Source organism: Arachis ipaensis, chromosome B02 (assembly GCF_000816755.2).
Source record: "Arachis ipaensis cultivar K30076 chromosome B02, Araip1.1, whole genome shotgun sequence".
In the NCBI taxonomy this organism is placed as follows: domain Eukaryota; kingdom Viridiplantae; phylum Streptophyta; class Magnoliopsida; order Fabales; family Fabaceae; genus Arachis; species Arachis ipaensis.
In genome coordinates, this window is record NC_029786.2 from 60,437,001 (window position 1) to 60,458,539 (window position 21,539).

Here is a 21,539-nt window from a genome sequence, read left to right on the forward strand (position 1 = left end):
AACATTTCTAATGATGACCCTTTTCCTTTTTGGTGCTAAAGTTTGTAGCTATTATCTTGGTGCTTCTTTATCATGAACTTTTATATGATGCTTCTAAATTATTTTATGACCTTATTACCTTAACCTGAATGGTGTATCTGCATGACCTTATAAAATTTTTGGGTATGTTTTATAGTGCCTTCAAAATTAGCATGTTTCAATTTTTATAAAAGAGTGAGTCTCATCTCTTAACACTCGTATTTAGACAATTTATAAAATGATTCTCATACCAATACTAATACATGAATCTAGTATTAAAATGATTCCCATAATTTGCTATTTGTAATATTGAATTTGTAATGTACCTATTATAGGATTTTAAAGGAAGTGAATGCATACATTTGGCTCAACTACTTTAATTGTGCATTTTGATTTGGTTTATTCTAATTTTATAATTATGTATTTATGATATGATTTATGTTAATTTTATACCCTCATGTATTTTAATTTTATTGATATAGGTGTTTTCAAATTACTTCATGGCTAGTAATGCTAGAGAAGACACACAAAGCAACAGTGTTGCTCCAAATGATAATGAAGTTGAAGTTCAAAGTAATGCTAATCCAACTTCAGAAACTCCACAAGCAATGAATAATGTCTCAACTCCAGAAGGATCAACTCCTAATGAAGGTGACAATAAGACTCATGTTAAGAGTGCTTACTGGGAGTATTTTGATCGTTTGAAAGTTGAAGGAGAATGGAAGGCAAAATGCAAGTTTTGCAAGACTGTGCTTAGTGCAAATCCGAGGAATGGTACCAAGTCATTGCGGAACCATGTGGATCGATATTGCAAGAGAATAAAGGTGGCAAACTCTAGGCAATCATCAATTGTTGAATCATTGTCAAAACAATCACAAAACCAAAAAGTGAATGAAGATGGTTTTGTGTTTGATCCTTCATTTACAAGAAAATGTGTTGCTGAAATGATTATTTTGCATGAGTATCCTATGAGTTGTTGCTGTGCTCATATATTGAATTTGATTGTGAAGGATGGCTTAAGTATTGTTAAGGAAAGTATAGAAAAGATTCATAGTAGTGTATTGTATTGGACTGCAACACAGAAAAGGATCGAAACTTTTGTGAGTTGGTGTGCTAAAACAGCGATCTCATTTACTAGGAAATTAGTTCTTGATTGCCCAACTAGATGGAACTCAACTTATTTGATGTTAGAAACTGCTTTATTGTATAAAGCTGTCTTTCCTAGGTTAAGGCAGAAGGAACCCCAATATAAAACTGTGCCAAGTAATGAGGAATGGGAACTTGCAAAGGAAATATGTGACAGATTGAAATTATTTTATGATGTTACTCAACTATTTTCTGGGTCTAAATTTCCGACTGCTAATCTTTATTTTACTTTGGTTTGTAAAATAAAAGTGTCATTGGATGAATGGGAAATTTCTACTAATCCGTTAATTGCTAATATGGCATCTAACATGAAGAAGAAATTTGAAAAGTATTGGGATGAAATTCATGGCATTATGGGTGTTGCTGCTGTTTTAGACCCTAGGTACAAGATGGTTGGGGTTGAGTTTCAATTTGAAAAAATGTATCCAGATCCAACAGAATGCTCCAAGCAAGTTGATAGAATTCATCAGTTGTGTAATGAGTTGGTTAATGAATACACTCAAAAAATGAGTTCTGATGTGTCACATGTCGGTGTTGGTGTTGGTACAAAAGATCTTAATGAAAGTGGAAATGCAAGTTCATTTGGGGGTGATGATTACATGGTGTATCTTAAAAGAAGAAAAATGACAAGGAGTTCATATGTGAATGTTGAGCTTGATCATTATCTTGAGGAGGAAATTCATCCTCCAAATGATCCTAACTTTAATGTTTTGAAATGGTGGAAGAACAATCAAATGAAATTTAAAGTTTTGGCAAAAATAGCCAAGGATATATATGCCATTCTAGTATCCAATGTTGCTTCTGAAACTACTTTTAGTACAAGTGGTCGTGTAATCTCTCCTCATCACGGAAAGCTCAAAGAAAGCATAATTGAAGCTTTGATGTGTGGCCAAAGTTGGTTGTGGGCACCTTTGGGAAGTAAAGGTGATATATTGATTAATCTTCATTTATGTTAATTTTTTTCATAGTACCAATTAATTTGTTAATTGTTATCTCTTTTAATTTTCAGGTTTAAATCTTGATTTGCAAACTTTTAATGATGATGAAGATGTTGAAAGTGATCAAGAATAAGGGTTGAAGATCATTTTATATCTAATATTGTAATTTCTTTATTATGGTGTTAAATTTGTAGTGATCTAACAATATTTTTTGTAATTTCAAGTTATTTTAGCTAATGACATTGTATGAATTTTATGTTTGTATTTTAATTTATCTATGAATTTTAAATTTTTGTCTTAATTTATATATGAATAGGTAAAAATTAAAATATTTAATTTTTACAGGGGCGGGTCGGGGTGGGGCGGGTACCCGCAGGGGCGGGTTCGGGTTCTGCTATTTACTACCCGCGGGTAGTGATGGGGCGGGTAGTATATGCATAACAGGACGGCGGGGCGGGGTCGGGTAGGGCAAAAACCCGTCCCTACCCGCCCCACTGCCACCCCTACTTGTGAGTGTCCTTCTTTATTCATTTGGTATTAATTCTTTATGTTTCAACTACTACAACTGAGAGATCTTTTTTAGCTATGAATATTGTGAAGAATAACTCAGAAACGGGCAGGGTCGGGTAGGGCAAAAACCCGCCCCTACCCGCCCCACTGCCACCCCTAAGCGCAGTGCTCATTTTGTTCACGTAACACTCTACTGGGAGCAAGCATTTACCCTGACCCAAGCCACCAAGCACCTCAAATCCACTTCTTCAAAAATCCAAAAAGCCTACTTTAATTGCTCGAGGATGGAAATAGAAAGTGTATAAATAGGATCAAATTTGACTTGAAGGGGGGATTTTTTTTGGACTTCACACTTTTCTTTTACCTTTTTGCTCACTTTTAATTTTCTCTCTTTTAATTTTCCTTTTTAGAATTTGGGGAATTGGGATCAGATCTAAGTTTTCTTTCTTTGTTCATTTTCTATCTTCTGCAACTTTGATTTTCTGTTTTGGGTTTTAGAACTCTAATTTGGAGAATTCTTCTGAGTTTCTTTACCTTGGAGTTTCCTTTTATTTTCCTATTTTTAGTTTTATAAATTAGAGATCTAATTTTAAATTTTTTGCTAGTTTTCAATTCTTCTGCAATTTCTTTTTTTTACTGAATTGTCAATAGAGCAATTGAGATCTAAGTCTTCTTGCTGTTTGATTCTTCTGCCATTTTTCTTCATCTCATAGTTCTCTGATTTACTTAAATTTACAATTCCAGCTTTGTTTTTGAATCCCAGTACCCAAATCCCTTTATTCTTTATGCAATTTAAGTTTCCTATCAATTTAGATTCAGCAATTTACATTTTTTGCACTTTAAGTTTCAGTTATTTACCTTTTTTGCAGTTTAAGTTTCAGCTTGTTTACTTTCTTGCACTTTAAGTTTCTGCAATTTACTTCTTCTGCACTTTAAGATTCAGCCAATTTTCATTCTCCATTTCATTTCCTTACAATTTTACATCTTTTAATCAAGTTTCACTTAAATCATCAACTATTCGCTTAACTAAATTTATCACCTAACAAAAGTTGCTCAATCCATCAATCCCTGTGGGATCGACCTCACTCTGGTGAGTTATTACTACTTGATGCGACCCGGTACACTTGCCAGTGAGTTTCTGTGGAATCATTTTTCCCTCATGAAGTTTTTGGCGCCATTGCTGGGGATTGATTTAGATTGACAATGATTAAGTAGGGTGATAATCTACATTAAGCATTTTTCTTTGTTTTTGTCAAGCACACTAACTGTTTGAGTTTTTGTTTAAGCTAACCTCAACCTCACTCTAGCAGTAGAGTGAATTGCTTTTGTTTTTTAGTTTTGTGTGTGTTTCTTGTTGTTTTGGTTGCATGCCAGGAGGAAGAATAGGTGAATCCACTTCTTTTGATCCTGAACCAGAGAGAACACTCTCAAGGTTGAGAAGAGAAGCAAAAGGGAAGGGAGTTATTGGAGAAGAAGCCTCGGAAGAAGAAGACCAAGAGATGGAAGGGAATGTCCCTAATCCACCAGATGAAGTGGCCAATAATAGCCAGCCTCAAAGGAGAGTTCTAGCCTCCTACACGTTCCCCAATGCAAGACACTGTGGGAGTAGCATACTTACTCCAAATGTTAATGCAAACAACTTTGAATTGAAGCCACAACTCATTACTCTGGTGCAAAATAATTGTTCCTATGGAGGAGGTCCACTTGAAGATCCAAACCAGCACCTATCCACCTTTCTAAGGATATGTGACACATTAAAGACAAATGGTGTACATCTAGACATCTATAAGTTGCTGCTATTCCCATTTTCATTAAGGGACAAAGCTGCCCAATGGTTGGAGGCATTTCCAAAAGAAAGCATCAACAATTGGGAGGATCTAGTGAGCAAATTTCTAGCTAAATTCTACCCACCTCAGAAGATCATAAGATTGAAGACAGAGGTACAAACCTTCACCCAAATGGATGGAGAGTCACTTTATGAGGCCTGGAAAAGATACAAAGCCTTGATCAGGAAGTGCCCCCCAGAGATGTTTAATAAATGGGATAAACTTCAAAATTTCTATGAAGGATTGACACTGAGAGCTCAAGAGGCCTTGGATTATTCTGCTGGAGGTTCAGTGCAGCTCATGAAGACAGCTGAGGAAGCCCAAAATATCATAGACACTGTGACAAATAATCAATACTTCTATGCTCATCAAAGGCAACGCCAACCAGCTCAAAGGAAGGGTGTATTGGAGCTGGAAGATGTGGATACCATTTTGGCTCAAAACAAAGTGATGCATCAACAAATCTAGCAGCAAATGGAGATGATGGCCAAGAGAATTGATGGTCTTCAAATTGCAGCAGTAAACACTACAAATCAACCACCAGCTGGGTGGGGACAAAATGAGGAAAACTATGAAGAGCAGCAGCAAGAGCAAGTTAACTATATGCACAACTAAGGAGCTGGACAAAATGAGTTCCATGGAGACACTTATAACTCATCCTGGAGGAACCACCCAAATTTGAGGTGGGAAGACAACCATAACCAGAAGCCTTGGTAGAGAAACTCAAACCAGAACAATTCTAGAAACACAAACCATCAAAACCATCAAAACACTAACCAAAATCAATACAGAAAACCACAAAATAATCAACCTCAACCCAACAACTACCCATCCAACAACCCATCCACTAACAAAAATAACTATCATCCACCCTCAACATCTCACAATCAGCCATAATTACCCCAAGAGTCCCAAAGGATTTCTAATCTGGAGGTGATGATGGAAAAGATGATGAAATATCAAGATCTAACCAGTAAAAAATCATGAAGCTTCAATGAGGAATCTGGAAAGACAAATTGGCCAACTGTCTAAGCAAACAGTGGCTGAAAGAGCACCCAATACATTACCAAGTGCTACCATTCCAAACCCCAAAGAAGAATGCAAAGCAATCCAATTAAGGAGTGGAAGAACCTTAGTAAAAGACAAAGAAACTAACAAGAGGCCAGCTGAGAATGATGAGGCCAGCTGCAAGGAAGAAGTGACACTTAAGGAGAAAGAGGAACAGCCACAAGCTTCAAAGAAGGGAAAAATTCAGGTTTAAAACTCTGGTTTAAAACTCCTCAACCTTGTCATAAAACTCAGGTTTAATACCCCCTCTTGTTAGATTCAACCTATCATACATCCACACTCGATGGTGCAAAGACATTTCTTACAAATTCGATATTTTTAGTACCTATAAATCATCCAACACAAGCAACATTTCATCTATCATACAATATCCTATCAATATTTAACCATATCAATGTTTTTAATGTAATACAAGCAACAATACAACACAAGTAATATTTCATTTATCATATAATACCCTAGAAATCAATGAAGTTTATAACACAAGAATTGTACTAACCTTAACTCCAAGCAAAAAGTTGAAGGAATTGGACCAAAAATCTCTGAGCGAACACACAAATTAGTCTTCTAATAATCAACTACTGTGCAATTAGAGAGAGAGAGAGAGTATGTGTGTTAGAGTATTATTTTTATAACATCATGAGAGAGGGCAATTTGGTAATTTACTATGGCAAAATCACATTCAGAAGACCCAAGAAAAGACCTAATCCAACCACTATAGATAAACAAATCACACAGAATTTTTTGAGAATTAGGGTATGCTTGCTAACCTCACTGACTGTCACATGGAGCAGAGAGATAGCTAAATTCTAAGCCGTCGATCCTGTGGAGTAGGATAAAAAAATTAATTAAGAAACTAAAAATTGGGAATCACTGTCAATTAGATCTTTGCCTAAGATATTACCATGGTATATAATAAAGTGAAATTTGTGCTTTTCGGGAATTATGAGGTCGTCTACTGACAGGGATAGTTATTAATATTATTCTCAGCCCAATTTTTTTCTTATATAATTGGTTTTGTGAAGACAGTTTTTATTCCATTTCTACTTCACCTTGTTGTCCTTTCTCTAATTTTAAATCCTTATTTTATTAAGGGAACCAATAGTTGCAATAATACATTAGCCAAACAAGAGAGAAAACAAAGTCAGAGTAATATAATATTAAGCAGAACATGCAGCCAAGAAAAGAAGCACATGTTCCTAACTTGATCCACTCATCTTCAGATCCAACCATACACAATAATACTTTATTTCAATATAAACAAAGAATAAAATTAAAGAAAGAAAGAAATGAAAGGACACACATACATTCTTGAATCATGCATGTATATACACTGAAAAATCAAAACACATAACATAACTAAGGATAGATAATTAAGGCCACAAACTAAAAATAAAAGAAGAGCAGTAGTGTAGTGAAGTGATCTGAAAAATAATAAGGTAAATAGTGAAAGCAGTTAGAAGTAGATGGAAAGTGCAAACCTTGTAGTTTACGACATGTATTTGATATTATTATTATTATTGAAGGCGTGCATATATTTCATTGTAACTGCTCTATGGCCTTAGATAGCTTTTAATGCATATAACTGTGAAATCCAATCACTTCAAACCTTCTCAAAAATTCTCTCTCTACTCTCCTTAATTCAGCACCTTCTAGCACCACAGAGAGAGATAATAAATTAACAACAACAACAATAATAATAATATAATATAGTACTGTAACCGTGTAAGCTTATAACCATAGAGTATGCTATATAGAAGAAGAAGAAGAAGAAGGGCTTTAATTAAGTAAGTAATTGTACTTGTACTTGTTCCTAACTTGGAGAAGAGCAAAGAGACAGTTGTTAAATCTGCTAAATCTACTGCAAATGTTGCCAAAGAAGCTGTTCACAACACTGAAGAAAAAGACTCTGATGCAGAACTTTGATTAAAATCTTGGAATTATTTCTGCATTTAATTTTGAATTTAATCAAAATTATTATAGTCTTCTGAAGGCTGAAGCATACTTAATCATGATGGGTGCACAAAGCTTGAAGTATTGCCACCAGAATTGAGAAATTTATTTCAATTTTAATTTTATATTTTATAGGAAATCTGACTCTTAATTTATTAAAAATAGAAGAAGTAGGATTTTGAGCATTGTTTTGATCAGGTGGAAAAAGAAAAGGGTCATTCATGAATCCAAAGTTCATGGTTTCCAACCCATTTACAGGATTAGGGCACTGTTCCTCTACATTGGGGATAGTGGGAACTTGGCTGAATCTAAATCCATTGAGGAAATTGAACAACAACTACTAAACATTGCATGGCTACATGAACCAAACAAAACAAGGCCATAGTATCCTGTCCTAAATCAAAATTAAATTTAAATAATTAATATTTAATCCTCTTTCAGATTTAAATATCTACCTTCCCACAATAATATAAGATGCTAATATATACTATATTCCATGGAAAATCAAATGTAGCTAGGGCAGAAGAAGAATGCCATGAAAAAGACAAGGATTTATGGATGTAGAGATAATTACAACACAGATCACATCAACACCTTACATGCATGTATTAAAACTAGCTGAAGAGGGAAACTTTAGAACCCTAGGAGCTAGAGCCGTACGATTCATGTGTACAAAAAATGAAATTGAGGAAAGAATAGACAAATTGTTGAGTAAGCAAACCTGATTATCAAAACAAGTAAGGAGCTTGGGATTAACAACCTGATTATCAAAATTGTTGAGTAAGCAAACCTGATTATCAAAACAATTTTGAAGGGAGAACAAATAGTAGAATAGTATATAACTGTAACAGTTTTACAAAAATTATTGAGGATAAATATACCACAGGCCATCGCTGAACCACATGCAACCAAAAACCACTCAGTTTTTGCTTCAATCTTGAAAGAGTTGTACTATATTGTCCTGATGTTGAAGCACTTTCACCATAACTCTCAGCAAACTCTGAATCAGCAAGGATAGTGCCACGGGAAGCAATTCATGAACTGTCAAATAAACAATCAAGTCATCACAAAACTTGGTGGCTCTTTCATGGTGAATAATCAAAGAACTCGATAAGTTAATCCAAATTTAGGAGAAATAGGCAAACGCAGAGATTAAATCACAAAATCGAAAATGAAATCACAAAATCAAAGGCAAACGCTAGCTTAATCCTAAATAAAAAATGGCGAGGAGCAGAGAATCAGAAACAACGCACGGTAAGAAGGGGATGAACGATGCGAAGAGGGCCGAGTAGAGCTTCCCCAGATGACGAAGGCACCAATGGTCTGTCCCGCCGGTAGCGACAGCACCTTCTACCGGAGGAGAAGAGTTCGAGGGATGAGGGCGAAGAGTTCGACAGTGGTGCGTGACAGAAGTTAGGCCAATTAAGAGATTGTAATGTAAGAACAGCGTTGCGAGTATAGCTCTTAACCAGCTAAAATCCGCCTCACCAATTTAGAAAGGTGCCACAAAAAAATTTATAATAAAAAAATACTGGGAGTATGTGTCCCAGGTCGTCTCCCAACGAGTTGAAAGAAAGGATGCTATTTTATTAATTAGGAATTTCTAAGAGAGTTTGAGTTTGGTTGATAAGCAATTAAATAATTGTAAATTAAAGCAATAAAAACTAAGAATGATTATTGATATTCTAAATAAAAAGCCTTGACTGGGGGAATGATTAATTGGAAGTTCTATCCTTGTTGGGATCTCTTAAGTGTAGTATCAAAAAGGTTGTTGTTTTCACTTAGTTAACCCTTACTAAATAAAGGAAAGTCAAGTGATTAAGCTAATCTTTATTCGCAAAACCTAGTCAGAACTAGCCAACAACTTCCAGTTTAATCAGCACTTAAGCCTTCCAACTCAAGTGTCTCCTTTTAATCAATCCCCATGTCAAGTATGGAATCTACTCCATTGACATGAATATAGCGCTCATAAAAATATAAGAAGAAGATATGATAAATTAAATAAAATAGGGATTCAAAATTAATTAAAAGTAAAAGTAATCCTTTGCATTAACAATCCAAGAAAATAATCCAATTAACATTCTAAACAAGAATTAAGAATACGGAATTAATAAAAGACCAAGTAAGGAAAAAAACTAGAATAGTATCTTCAACGAAGGTAATGACTCTTCAATATCCAAAAGCAAAAGCAATGAATTAATAAACTATGAATGTAAAGAAAACCTAAAAACTATCCTAATGAGAATGTGTCAATGTGTATCTGTCTGTGTTTGAGTCTCTGCTTGTTCCCTGGCTTTATTCTGTGTTTCTGGGCTAAAAACTGGGTCAAAACGCAGCCCGAAATTGCCCCCAGCGCTTTCTGTTATTTCTGCAGATCACGCAGGTCACGCGTACGCGTCAGTCATGCGTGGGCATCAGTCACGCGTGCGCGTCATTCAGCGATTTTCCTTGTCACACGTACGTGTCGTCCACGCGTGCGCGTCATTCGTGCAAATTCCAATCCGCGCGTACGCGTCAGACACACGCACGGGTCGCTACAATTTTTTCCATTCCGCGCGCTCGCGCGCGTCGGTGGTCGCTGGTCATCACCTTAGTTTCTTGTGTTCCTTCTATTTTTGCATGCTTCCTCTCCATTCTCTAAGCCATTCCTGCCCTATAAAGCCTGAAACACTTAACACACGGATCATGGCATCGAATGGTATAAAGGAGAATTAAAATATACTAATTAAAGATCTCTAGGAAGCAAGTTTTCAACCATAGAATAAAACTAGGAAGAAAAATATAAAATCATGCAATTAGTATGAATAAGTGGGTGAAGACTTGATGAAACCACTCAATAAAAGACAAGATAAACCATAAAATAGTGGTTTATCAGATAGCACCTTCTACAGCAATGTTCGAATGGAGTGTGAATGGGTGGTGATAAAATTAGATTACCTCAATATTTACCGACGAAAAATTTAAATTACAGACGGATTTTCCGTCTGTAATAATTTAATAAAACGCACCGTTTTGTCTACTTAATTACAGATGGATTTTCCATCTGTAACCATTTTCCACAGAAAAAATTAATTTTTTTCGACGGAATTATCGACGTATTCTCTTTTCTGTCTGTAATTTATGCTAATCAATTTTTTTGGTTTTCCGACAAAAAATCCCTCTGAAATTCCCTCTGTATTTCTGTGGGATAAAATCCGTCAGAAATATCCGTCTGTAATAACTAGTTTTCTAGTAGTGTGAGTTAAGTAGAAGTGTGAGAGTAAAAGAGAAGTTACTTGTCAATTTAAAGCAAGGAATTGAGTTAGTAAAGCAAGAAAAAGAGTTCGTGGTTCGGCCATATTAAAATAGATGGTGAGGATTGTGTAAGTATTGGTGAAGATGGATGGCTCTTATGTGGAGGTGGAATGAAGATAAGGATTGAGGTTGGTAGTGGTGGCATTTATGTAAGGGTTCGGTCATTGCATGAGGGGCACCATAATTCTTGCCAATGCATGTTAAGGTGCTCTGCCCAAGGCACAAAGCTCCAAGCCATGTGATTCCTTATGTTGTATGGTTTCTTATGATGATTGTACCTTGCATTGTTCTGTCCTTTCCCTCACCCTTATTTTCCTCATATCTATCCACCTCAGCAAAACAACAAAAATTGAATTGATACAAGTGGCGGCAATTCAATTAAAAATGATATAGCTACAGGAATTGAAAATTTTTAATTAAATGTTCCTTATAGTCAACCGTGGGCCTTGTATGCACTTGTAGAACTTTGATGGACACCAAAAATTCAATTGGTTCATGTAAACTTCAATAGAATTTCTGTCACTAGTTAATTCATAAGGAACATTTTTTTCTTTAAAAAAAAACATAAATTCAAAATGATGCAAGACATGGTCCATTCTTAATAAATTTTTTTGCCTTTGAATAAATTTGACCTTCTTTGAACTTCATAGCATATGTAGAACACCAAACTTAATGTTTGGCTATATACTTCAATAAAATGAATGAGTATATATCCTAAGATGGTTGTATGATCATCATGCTTGGAAAGCCATTTTAGAGTGCCTTTAGGCACACCAAACTTAGGAATCAGACATATGCTTTAAAATGCTGTATGCTGTTGTCAAATCTACCCATAAAAGCTCAAATTCATGCTAGAAGAACCATTAATTATTGACATTAAAATAAAAGCAAGAATACTAAATCATGGGCTACCTCCCATGGAGCGCTCTTTTACTGTCATTAGATTGACATTGGTTCTCTGTTAGGGTAGCTGATGATTATAGTGCCTCAACTTGTCCCCTCTCACTGTGAGCCTTTTTTCTGTGTTTTGATGAATAATCTCTATATGTTCCAACAAGAGTATTTTATTGATAGTGTAATAATCATCAGTTTGTGGAAATGCCTCCAACTATTGGTAAATTAGTTTCACTTTGTTTCCCTCTGAGAACTCTTCAGATGGAATTTTCTTGTTTCTCCACCCTTTTGGAACCTTTTTCTTGCTCTTCTTTCTTTTCTTCAGTGACCCTTCTCTCTTGAAAGCAGGCCTTATGTCAGGGGCTTTCTTCTTAATGATCAATCTTGTAACCACTTTTTGTAATTCCTTCTCAACCTTCTTATCCTCATGACCCTTTTGTTTCTCTTCAATGTCAGTCTTCTGCACTAAGGGTGAGTTGAAGAGTGCTTCCTTGGGTTTTTCCTTCCAGTTTAAGTCTTCCTCCTCAATTCTCATGCAACCTTTCTTCTCAACAGGATGCTGCATCTCCTTAAAGACATTTAGAATGATCTGCTCATTATGTGTTCTCAAGGTCATTTCTCCTTTCTTCACATCAATGATGGCTCTTGTTGTGCCTAGGAAAGACCTTCCTAATATGATAGAATCACCTCCCTCTTCATCTAGATCCAGGATCAGAAAATTCGCTGGAAATATGAAGTTACCCACCTTGACTAAGAGATTCTCAACCACTCCATTGGGGATTACCATTGATCTTTCAGCAAGTTGCAAGGACATCCATGTAGGCTTTACTTCTTCTATAGACAGCCTTCTCGTCATGGATAGAAGCATCAGATTGATACTTGATCCTAGATCACACAGTGCCTTATCAATGGACATGTTGCTAATGGTGCAAGGCAAAATGAAGCTCCCAGGATCTTTGAGTTTTGGTGGGAGACCCTTTTGAATTACTGCACTGCACTCTTGTGTCAAGATCACCGTCTCTTTTTCATTCCAGCTTCTCTTCTTGTTAATGAGTTCTTTGAGGAATTTTTCATATAAAGGCATCTGCTCCAATGCTTCAGCTAGGGGAAGGTTGATTTCCAGCTTCTTAAAAACTTCTAGAAACTTGAGAAATTGTTGGTCCTTGAGCTCTCTTTGCAACCTTTGAGGGTATGGCAGCGGAGGAATGTAAGGTTTCACCTCCTTCCTCTGTTCTTGTGGATGCTCTTCCATGACTTGATTTGCCTTCCTTGGAGCTTGTGGCTCTTCCTCCTTCTTCTTGAGCTTCTCCTGGTCCTTCTCTTCAGCTGTCACTTTACTGTCAACCTTGTCATTTTCCAATGTCCTTCCACGTCTGTGTTGAATTGCTTTGCATTCTTCTTTGGGATTTGGAATGGTATCACTTGGGAAAGTGTTGGTTGGTCTTTCAGTTGGCTGTTTGGACAATGGTCCAATTTGTCTTTCTAGATTTCTCAGTGAGGCTTCATAATTCTTATTGGCCAACTCTTGATGTTTCATCATTTTCTCCATCATCATCTCCAGGTTGGAGATTCTTTGGGACTCTTGGGGTGGTTGTGGCTGAGTGTGAGATGCAGATGGTGGATGAAAGTTATTTTAGTTGGTTGAAGGATTATTTGGTGGATATAAATTAGATGGAGGGTGATTATTTTGTGGTTTTCTGTAGGGATTTCGGTTAGTTTGTTGATGGTTCTGGTGGTTTGTGTTGCGAGAGTTGCTTGGGTTAGAATTCCTTTGCCATGAGTTTTGGTTGTCTCCCCATCTCAAATTGGGGTGGTTCCTCCAAGAGGGATTAAAAGTATCTGGTGCGGAATTTCTAACCACAAACTAACCGGCAACTGTACCGGATCGTACCAAGTAATACCTCAGGTGAGTGAGGGTCGATCCCACGAGGATTGATAGATCAAGCAACAATGATTGAGTGATTGGCTTAGTCAGGCAAACAAAAAGTAATGTTGGGCAATATAAAAGACATTAAACAATATAAAGAATATTGAAGAAGGGCAAGTAAATACTTTGGGAAGAAAATATGGAGAAGATAGTTAAGGTTTCAGAGTTATCTATTTTTCCAGATTAACTTTTCCTACTAACTATTTTAATCATGTAGGATTTAATTTATGGCAAACTATATGTGACTAGACCCTAATTCCTTAGACCTTTCTAGTCTGCTCTAAAATTCATCAATAGCCAATTCCTTGGTCAATTAATTCTAATTAGAGGGTGATGATCAAATTCCAGTTTATATGCCACAAAAACTCTAATTACCCAAAAATAAAAGGATTATATGTCAGGTATCCCATTAAATCCAGATAATTAAAATTTAGGAGAATGTGTTTTCAAGCTATTGTTCAAGTAAAGAGCTTTTCCAAGTTATACAAGAACTCACATAAAAAGAGGGTCATACTTCCGTTCCACCCAAATTCATAAGATAAAGAGCGAAAACAATTCTTAAATTATGAATCCATAGATGAATTAAAATAAAAAAAGCAATAAAACCAATCCATACAAATAGACAGAGCTCCTAACCTTAACAATGGAGGTTTAGTTGCTCATAGTTTAGAATAGAAAACTAGGATTACGGAATGTAAATTGGTATAGAATTCGAAGTCTCCGGGGCTTCTCCCAAAAGAGAGGTTTCTTCTCCATTTTATATCTAATCCTAATAAATTTAAAATCTAATTATCTAAAACTAAAATAATATCTTTTCCTAAAAAAATAAGATTTGAATTTAAATTCGAATTAATCAAATAATCAGCAAATCTTCAATGGATGGATGGGGACCACTTGTTTTGTCCATTCTTCAGCTTCTAATCTGTGTTTTCTGGGCTGGAAACTGGGTCAAAACAGCCCAGAAATCGCCCCCAGCGTTTTTCTGTGTTTTCTGCACGTGGCGCATGTCACGCATATGCGTCAGTCATGCGTACGCGTCGATGGTCTTCTTAGTGTGTCACGCGTACGCGTCAGGTATGTACACGCGTTGCTGAGCAAATCTACAAATCACACGTACGCGTCAGCCACGTGAACGCGTCGCCATGGAAAGCTCCAAATCACGCGCACGCGTCAGTCACGCGTACGCGTCGCTCCTCGCTGCCATCTCCTTTAATTCTTGTGCTGCAGAAACTCCATCAAATCCAGCCGAATGCTACCTAAAATAAACAGATTTGCACAAAACTCAAAGTAGCATCCATAGTGGCTAAAAGATAATTAATTCTTTATTAAACTCAACAATTTAAATGCAAATTCACTAGGAAAAGATAGGAAAGATGCTCACGCATCACAACACCAAACTTGAATTGTTGCTTGTCCTCAAGCAACCAAAATAATATAGTCTTAGAATGTGAATTTGCATCAGAATGAGAGTTCGATTAAGCTCATGTCTCTTCTTATAGTGGGGTTTACAACTGCAATCCTGAATAGTTTTGGCATCTCACTCTCCTTTGAATTAGAAGAATGTTACTATCATTTGGAATTAGAATTCAGATAATATTATGAATTCTCTGATCTTTTGTAATTCAATTTAACCCTTGAACACATCTATTTTTCTTTTCTTTGGTGCTTTGCACCTTGAGCCTAGCCGTGACATTAAACGTTTTGTCTCAAGTTTTACTTGACACAGAAACACCACAAGCACTTAACTGGGGAACTCTTTTGAAGTTCTGATTTTTCTTTCAGCTACTCCCAGACAGTGGTGCTCAAAGCCTTTGGCATACTCTTCTAATTGCAGTTGATCTCGACTCTAAATATTTTGTCTCAAGGATTACTTGACACAAGAACACCACAAGCATGTAACTAGGGAAACAACTCTTTGAGCTTTTAATCATGTCTGACCTTCCTAGTTATTGATGCTCAGAGCCTTGGGCCTGGTTTTTTTTTTCAGTGCTGTTTCTTTTGCTTCAAGGATTAAACTTTTTACTTATTTTAGAGAAGTCATAATAATTCTCTAAATCCCTGTTCCTAGTACATCAACATTCTTTGATTCAAATTTAAATATGCACTGTTCATGTCATGCATTCAGAAGCATAGAAAGTACCACCACATCTAAGTAAATAAAACTATTCTTCAATATAAACTCACTTTCTCATGCAATACATCACTTTTGTATTTTTTTATTTGAATTCAAGCTCAGTGAGTAACACATGAGACATCTTTTCGGAACTAAAGCAATTAAGAGAAAACTAAACTAGACCTAGGATTCTAACTAATAAAGGATCATGCAAAAAAATAAAGAAAAATAGCAGAAAACCGGAACATAATATGATAAAAGCGGGAAGGAATATAGAATGAAAGGAACTCAACCATCTTAGTTATCCTAGCGGTCGTTTTATTCTTCAGGTTGTGCTCCTCCTATGAAGATGATTCGCCTCCCTTTGGTGCCATAAGAATAAACAGAAAACTTCTAAGCGAAGCGTCAACACCAAACTTAAAGGTTTGCTTGTCCTCAAGCAAAGAAGAACTGAAAACAGGAAGAAACAACTATTATGATGAAAGAAGAATAAAAGGATAAAAGAATAAGAGAGAATTAGGATTGGGAGAGAGAGAAAGAAAATCAAAACTGGGCGGCGAACTAGTGTATTTGTGCGGTGAAGGCGACGCGTACGCGTACAGCACGCTTACGCGTGGGTCGCGAATTTTCCTTACTGACGCGTGAGCGTCAGGCACGTGTCCGCGTACCCATGATTTGTGCGATTCGTGCGAAGCCAGCCACGCACACACAAAACTCTATTCACGTGGCTTGGGAACCAATAATTTCATCCGACACGTGCACGTCATGCACGCGCACGCGTGGATGGCCAATTGTTCAGATAATGCGCACGCATCAGGGACGAGTACGCGTGAACCAGTTTTTTTTTTTTTTTTTGCTTCTAGCACACTTCCAGTCCCAAGCTAGCACAACTCTCTGCCCAAACACTTATTTACGTCGATTTTTAAGGTCACGCATATGCGTCTATGACGCGTACGCGTGGAATGCCAAAATCACGAATGACGCGCACGTGTGGGGTACGCGTACGCGTGGGCTTGTTTATGCGAAAGGCATCATTCCTGCACCACTCCCGCGCAACTCTCTGGTCTTTTTTATTTTTCACGCACACCCATCTGACGCGTACGCGTCGGGTGCTCTCTCTCTCTTTTTTTTTAATTTATCCGTCCCCTGTTCTAAGATAGCTGCATGATCTGAAAAACAGTAAAAACTTAGTAATAATTAAATAAGTGAGAAAACTACTACTACAAAAAATAGCTAAGGATACGAATTTATCGGGTTGCCTCCCGACAAGTGCTTCTTCAACGTCACTAGCTTGACAGTCAGTTCTGCAAATTCAGCAGATGAGCGGATCTCTGGCGATCGATCTCGCCTCCAAGATAGTGCGTCAACCTCTGGCCATTGACTGTAAATTTTCTGTCAGAATTCTCTTCTTGTATTTTCACATAACCATAAGGTGAAGCTCTGGTAACCAGAAACGATCCTGACCACCGGGATTTCAGCTTCCCAGGAAAGAGTTTGAGCCTTGAATTATACAGAAGCACTCTCTGTCCTGGCTCAAAGACTCTGATGGCAATCTTCTTGTCATGCAATAACTTGGTCCTCTCCTTATAGAGATTGGCATTCTCATAGGCTGAATATCTAAATTCATCAAGCTCATTCAACTGAAGCATTCGCTTGATTCCTGCAGCTTCTGAATCAAGATTCAGATACCGGATTGCCCAGTAAGCTTTATGCTCTAACTCAACTGGCAAGTGACAGGCTTTGCCATAGACCAACTGATAGGGGGACAAGCCAATAGAAGTCTTGTAAGTTGTCCGATATGCCCAGAGAGCATCATCAATCTTCCTAGATCAGTCCTTTTTTGAAATACTGATGGTCTTCTCTAAAATCCTCTTAAGTTCCCTGTTGGAAACATAAACTGTCCACTTGTCTGAGGGTGATAGGGGGTTGCCACTTTATGACGGACTACATATCTATGCAGAAGAGAGTCCAGTTGTCTGTTACAGAAGTGACTTCCTCCATCACTACTGAATGTCCTTGGGACACCAATCCGGCTAAAGATATACCTCTGAAGAAAGCTCATTACCACCTTGGCATCATTGATGGGTAGAGCCACAGCTTCCACCCACTTGGACACATAATCAACTGCCACTAGGATATAGTTGTTTGAATGTGAGGGTGGAAAAGGTCCCATGAAATCAATACCCCACACATCAAACAACTCAACCTCAAAAATCCCCTGCTGTGGCATTTCATGGTTGGCAGGGAGATTCGTGGCTTTTGCACATCTGTCACAGTGCTTCACAAATTCTCTTGAATCTCTGAAGAGAGTAGGCCAGTAAAACCCGCTCTGAAGGACCTTTGTAGCTGTCTTTTCACCACCAAAGTGGCCTCCATAATCAGAACCATGACAATGCTAAGGAATATACTGTGTTTCTTTATCTGGGACACATCTCCAAATGATATCATCTGAATACCTTTTAAAAAGGCATGGTTCCTCCTAAATGTAGTACTTTGCATCAGTCAATAGCTTCTTTACTTGTTGTCTGCTGTACTCTCTTGGAATAAAATTCATGGCCTTATAATTTGCAATGTCTGCAAATCATGGAGCCTACTAAATGAGGAACAATTACTCATCTGGAAACATCTCAGTCACAGCTGTGGGTGGTTGTATTCCTGCTTCAGGCTCAATTCTGGATAGATTGTCAGCTACTTGATTTTCTGACCCTTTCCTTTCTTTTATCTCAATATCAAACTCTTGAAGGAGCAACACCCATCTGATTAATCTTGGTTTAGGATCCTGTTTGGTTAGAAGGTACTTCAAAGCAGCATGATCAGTATAAACAATAACCTTAGAACCAAGTAAATAGGACCTAAACTTATCAATAGCATACACAATAGCTAATAATTCCTTTTCTGTAGTTGTGTAATTCTTTTGGGCATCATTGAGCACACGACTGGCATAGTAAATGACATGTACAAGCTTACCATGCCTCTGTCCTAAAACAGCTCCTATAGCAAAATCACTAGCATCACACATTAATTCAAATGGTAAATCCCAGTCAGGGGGAGCTATAATGGGAGCAGAGGTAAGGTTTTCTTTCAGAGTTTCAAAAGCTTGCAGGTAATCAGAATCAAAGACAAAAGGAACATCAGCAACTAACAGGTTGCTTAAAGGTTTAGCAATTTTTGAAAAATCCTTTATAAATCTTCTATAAAATCCTGCATGACCTAAGAAACTCCTGACTGCCTTAACATTAGTCGGTGGTGGTAATTTTTCAATTACTTCCACCTTTTCTCTATCAACTTCAATTCCCTTACTTGAAATCTGGTGTCCAAGAACAATACCTGCTGTAACCATAAAGTAGCATTTTTCCAATTTAAAACAAGGTTTGATTCTTGGCACCGTTTCAAGATAAGAGATAAATGCTTAAGGCAGGATTCAAAAGAATTACCAAAGATAGAAAAGTCATCCATAAATATCTCAATAAACTTTTCAACTATATCAGAAAAAATTGAAAGCATACACCTCTGAAAAGTTGCTGGAGCATTGCAAAGTCCAAAAGGCATTCTTCTATAGGCAAATACTCCAAAGGGGCATGTGAATTCTATCTTCTCTTGATCTTGAGGGTCCACTGCAATTTGGTTATATCCAGAATAGCCATCTAGAACGCAATAAAATGCATAACTAGCTAACCTCTCAAGCATCTGATCAATGAAAGGCAGGGGGAAGTGATCCTTCCTTGTAGCAGTGTTGAGCCTCCTTAGTCTATACACATTCTCCATCCTGTTATTGTTCTTGTAGGAATAAGCTCATTCTCTTCATTCTTGATCATTGTCATCCTTCCTTTCTTGAGAACTACCTGCACATGACTTACCCAAGGACTGTCAGAAATAGGGTAAATAATACATGCTTCCCATAGTTTCATTACCTCTTTTTGGACTACCTCTTTAATAGTTGGATTAAGTCTCCTTTGTGGTTGCACAACTGGTTTAGCATCATCTTCAAGGAGGATCTTGTGCATGCACTTAGTTGGACTAATCCCTTTCAAGTCACTAATGGTTCACCCAAGAGCTGTTTTATGGCTCCTGAGCACTGAAATAAGTGCCTCTTCCTCTTCAGGCTTCAGGGAAGAGCTAATAATTACTGGATAGGAATCATTTTCACCCAAGAATACATATTTCAGAGAATGAGGTAAAGGTTTGAGCTCAAGCTTGGGGGCTTCCTCCTCTGCTTTAGGCGTGTGATCTAGTGCCTTCTGGGGTGGTGAATCATCAACTTCAACTAATTCATACTCAAAAATAGGATCCAAAATGTCATTAAGTACCTCAGCTTCCAGTACTTCTTGAACAAGTGGTTCAACAACATCAATTCTCATACACCCTTCAGAATCATTAGGGTGCTTGAGAGCTTCAAAAACATTAAGGACCACTTCTTATGTATTTGACCTGTTCAGAAGAGGGTTGAGCATAATCATAATTATCATTTTGCACAAAATTACCTGCCATGTCATAAGAGACTTCCTGTGGTGGATTTTGGGTGTTGATAGCTGAGACTTACATGCCACCCATCTGTTGAGTAAGTAGATTAATTTGCTGAGACATAAGCTTGTTCTGAGCAAGAAGAGCATTAACAGCTTCCACTTCCAACACGCCTCTCTTCTGAGAGGTCTCAGAGTTCACAGGATTCCTGTTAGATGAGTATAAATATTGGTTGCTAGCAACCAATTCAATAAGCTCAATAGTCTCCTCTGGTGTCTTCTTCTTGTGCAATGAACCACCTGTAGAGGTATCTAAGCTCATCTTGGACATCTCACCCAAACCTTCATAAAAGATATCTAGTTGGGTCCATTTGGAGAACATGTCCGGAGGGCATTGCCTAGTTAGTAGCTTGTATCTCTCCCAAGCTTCATAAAGAGTTTCACCCTCCTTCTGCCTGAAAGTCTAAACTTCCAACCTAAGCTTAGTCAGCTTCTTTGGTGGGAAAAAATTAGTAAGAAACTCTGTAACAACCTTTTCCCAAGTATTCAGACTCTCCTTTGGTTAAGAATCTAGCCATAGTTTTGCTTTATCCCTCAGAGCAAACAGGAAGAGCATGAGTCTGTACACCTCTGGGTTCACTCCATTTGTCTTTACAGTATCACAAATTTGCAGAAAATCATATATAAACTGATTTGGATCTTCATGAGAAAGTCCATGGTATTGGCAGTTTTGTTGTACCAGGGTGACCAGTTGTGGCTTCACCTCAAATTTGTTTGCAGCTATAGGAGGCACCACAATACTTTTTCCATAAAGATCCGCAGTAGGAGCAGAATAAGAGCCAAGCACTCTCCTTTGTTGATCATCCCTATTCGGATTTGCCACATTGGCATTAATAGCATTATTATTATCCATAGTGGACTATGCAGCCTTGTAAAGTCTTGCTTATTTTAAACGTCGCCTGAGAGTTCTTTCAGGTTCAGGATCAAAGTCTAAGAGATGTTCTTTGTCTCTGTTCATGCGCATAAACAAACAGAAGACAAGAAAAGATGGGATTCTCTACGTCAGAGTGCAGAGAAGTCCTAGTGAGGTATCCTGTGTAAAATAATAAAATAAAAATACTAAATAAAATAAATAAATAAATTTTGAAAATTATAGGTAGAATTAAGACAGAGAAATTCAAAATTAACTAAGAAAAATAAACAGGAAAAATTAAAATAAAAATAAATAGAGGACACAAAACTTAAATTCAGAAATTAAGGAAAAATATTAGTGCTATTTATTAAAAAAAATTTCGAAAATATTAAGCAAAAATTAAATAAAATTAAAACTAAAATGCCTAATCTAAGCAATCAAATAACTAATAGTTGTTAATCACTATCAATCCCTGACAA

General features: G+C 37.1%; 1 protein-coding gene and 3 long non-coding RNA genes across 5 annotated transcripts; 1 reads left to right on the top strand and 3 right to left on the bottom strand.

Moving 5' to 3' along the window:
- Positions 2,011–2,431, top strand: LOC110267699. Its single transcript, XR_002355580.1, has 2 exons — positions 2,011–2,088; positions 2,174–2,431. It is a non-coding gene; the product is annotated as an uncharacterized LOC110267699 (long non-coding RNA).
- LOC110267704 lies at positions 6,862–7,883 on the bottom strand. 2 transcript variants are annotated; one of them, XR_002355589.1, is made up of 3 exons: positions 7,308–7,883; positions 6,988–7,158; positions 6,862–6,892 (listed from the first exon to the last, which is right to left on the bottom strand). It is a non-coding gene; the product is annotated as an uncharacterized LOC110267704 (long non-coding RNA). The 2 variants fall into 2 exon arrangements; XR_002355587.1 differs by lacking the exon at positions 6,862–6,892 and having other exon boundaries at positions 6,912–7,158.
- On the bottom strand, positions 8,185–8,506 carry LOC110267701. The gene is made up of 2 exons (XR_002355585.1): positions 8,250–8,506; positions 8,185–8,219 (listed from the first exon to the last, which is right to left on the bottom strand). It is a non-coding gene; the product is annotated as an uncharacterized LOC110267701 (long non-coding RNA).
- LOC107627282 lies at positions 11,731–13,196 on the bottom strand. The gene is made up of 2 exons (XM_016330130.1): positions 11,977–13,196; positions 11,731–11,794 (listed from the first exon to the last, which is right to left on the bottom strand). Exons 1-2 carry the CDS (start codon positions 13,194–13,196, stop codon positions 11,731–11,733), a joined length of 1,284 nt encoding a protein of 427 aa, XP_016185616.1.

Coding starts and splice junctions, on each gene's coding strand:
- LOC107627282 (XM_016330130.1), bottom strand. CDS start 13,196: ATGGAGAAAATGATGAAACATCAAGAGTTGGCCAATAAGAATTATGAA. Junction 11,795..11,976: donor CCTGCTTTCAAGAGAGAAGG/GTCACTGAAGAA, acceptor TGGAACATATAG/AGATTATTCATCAAAACACA.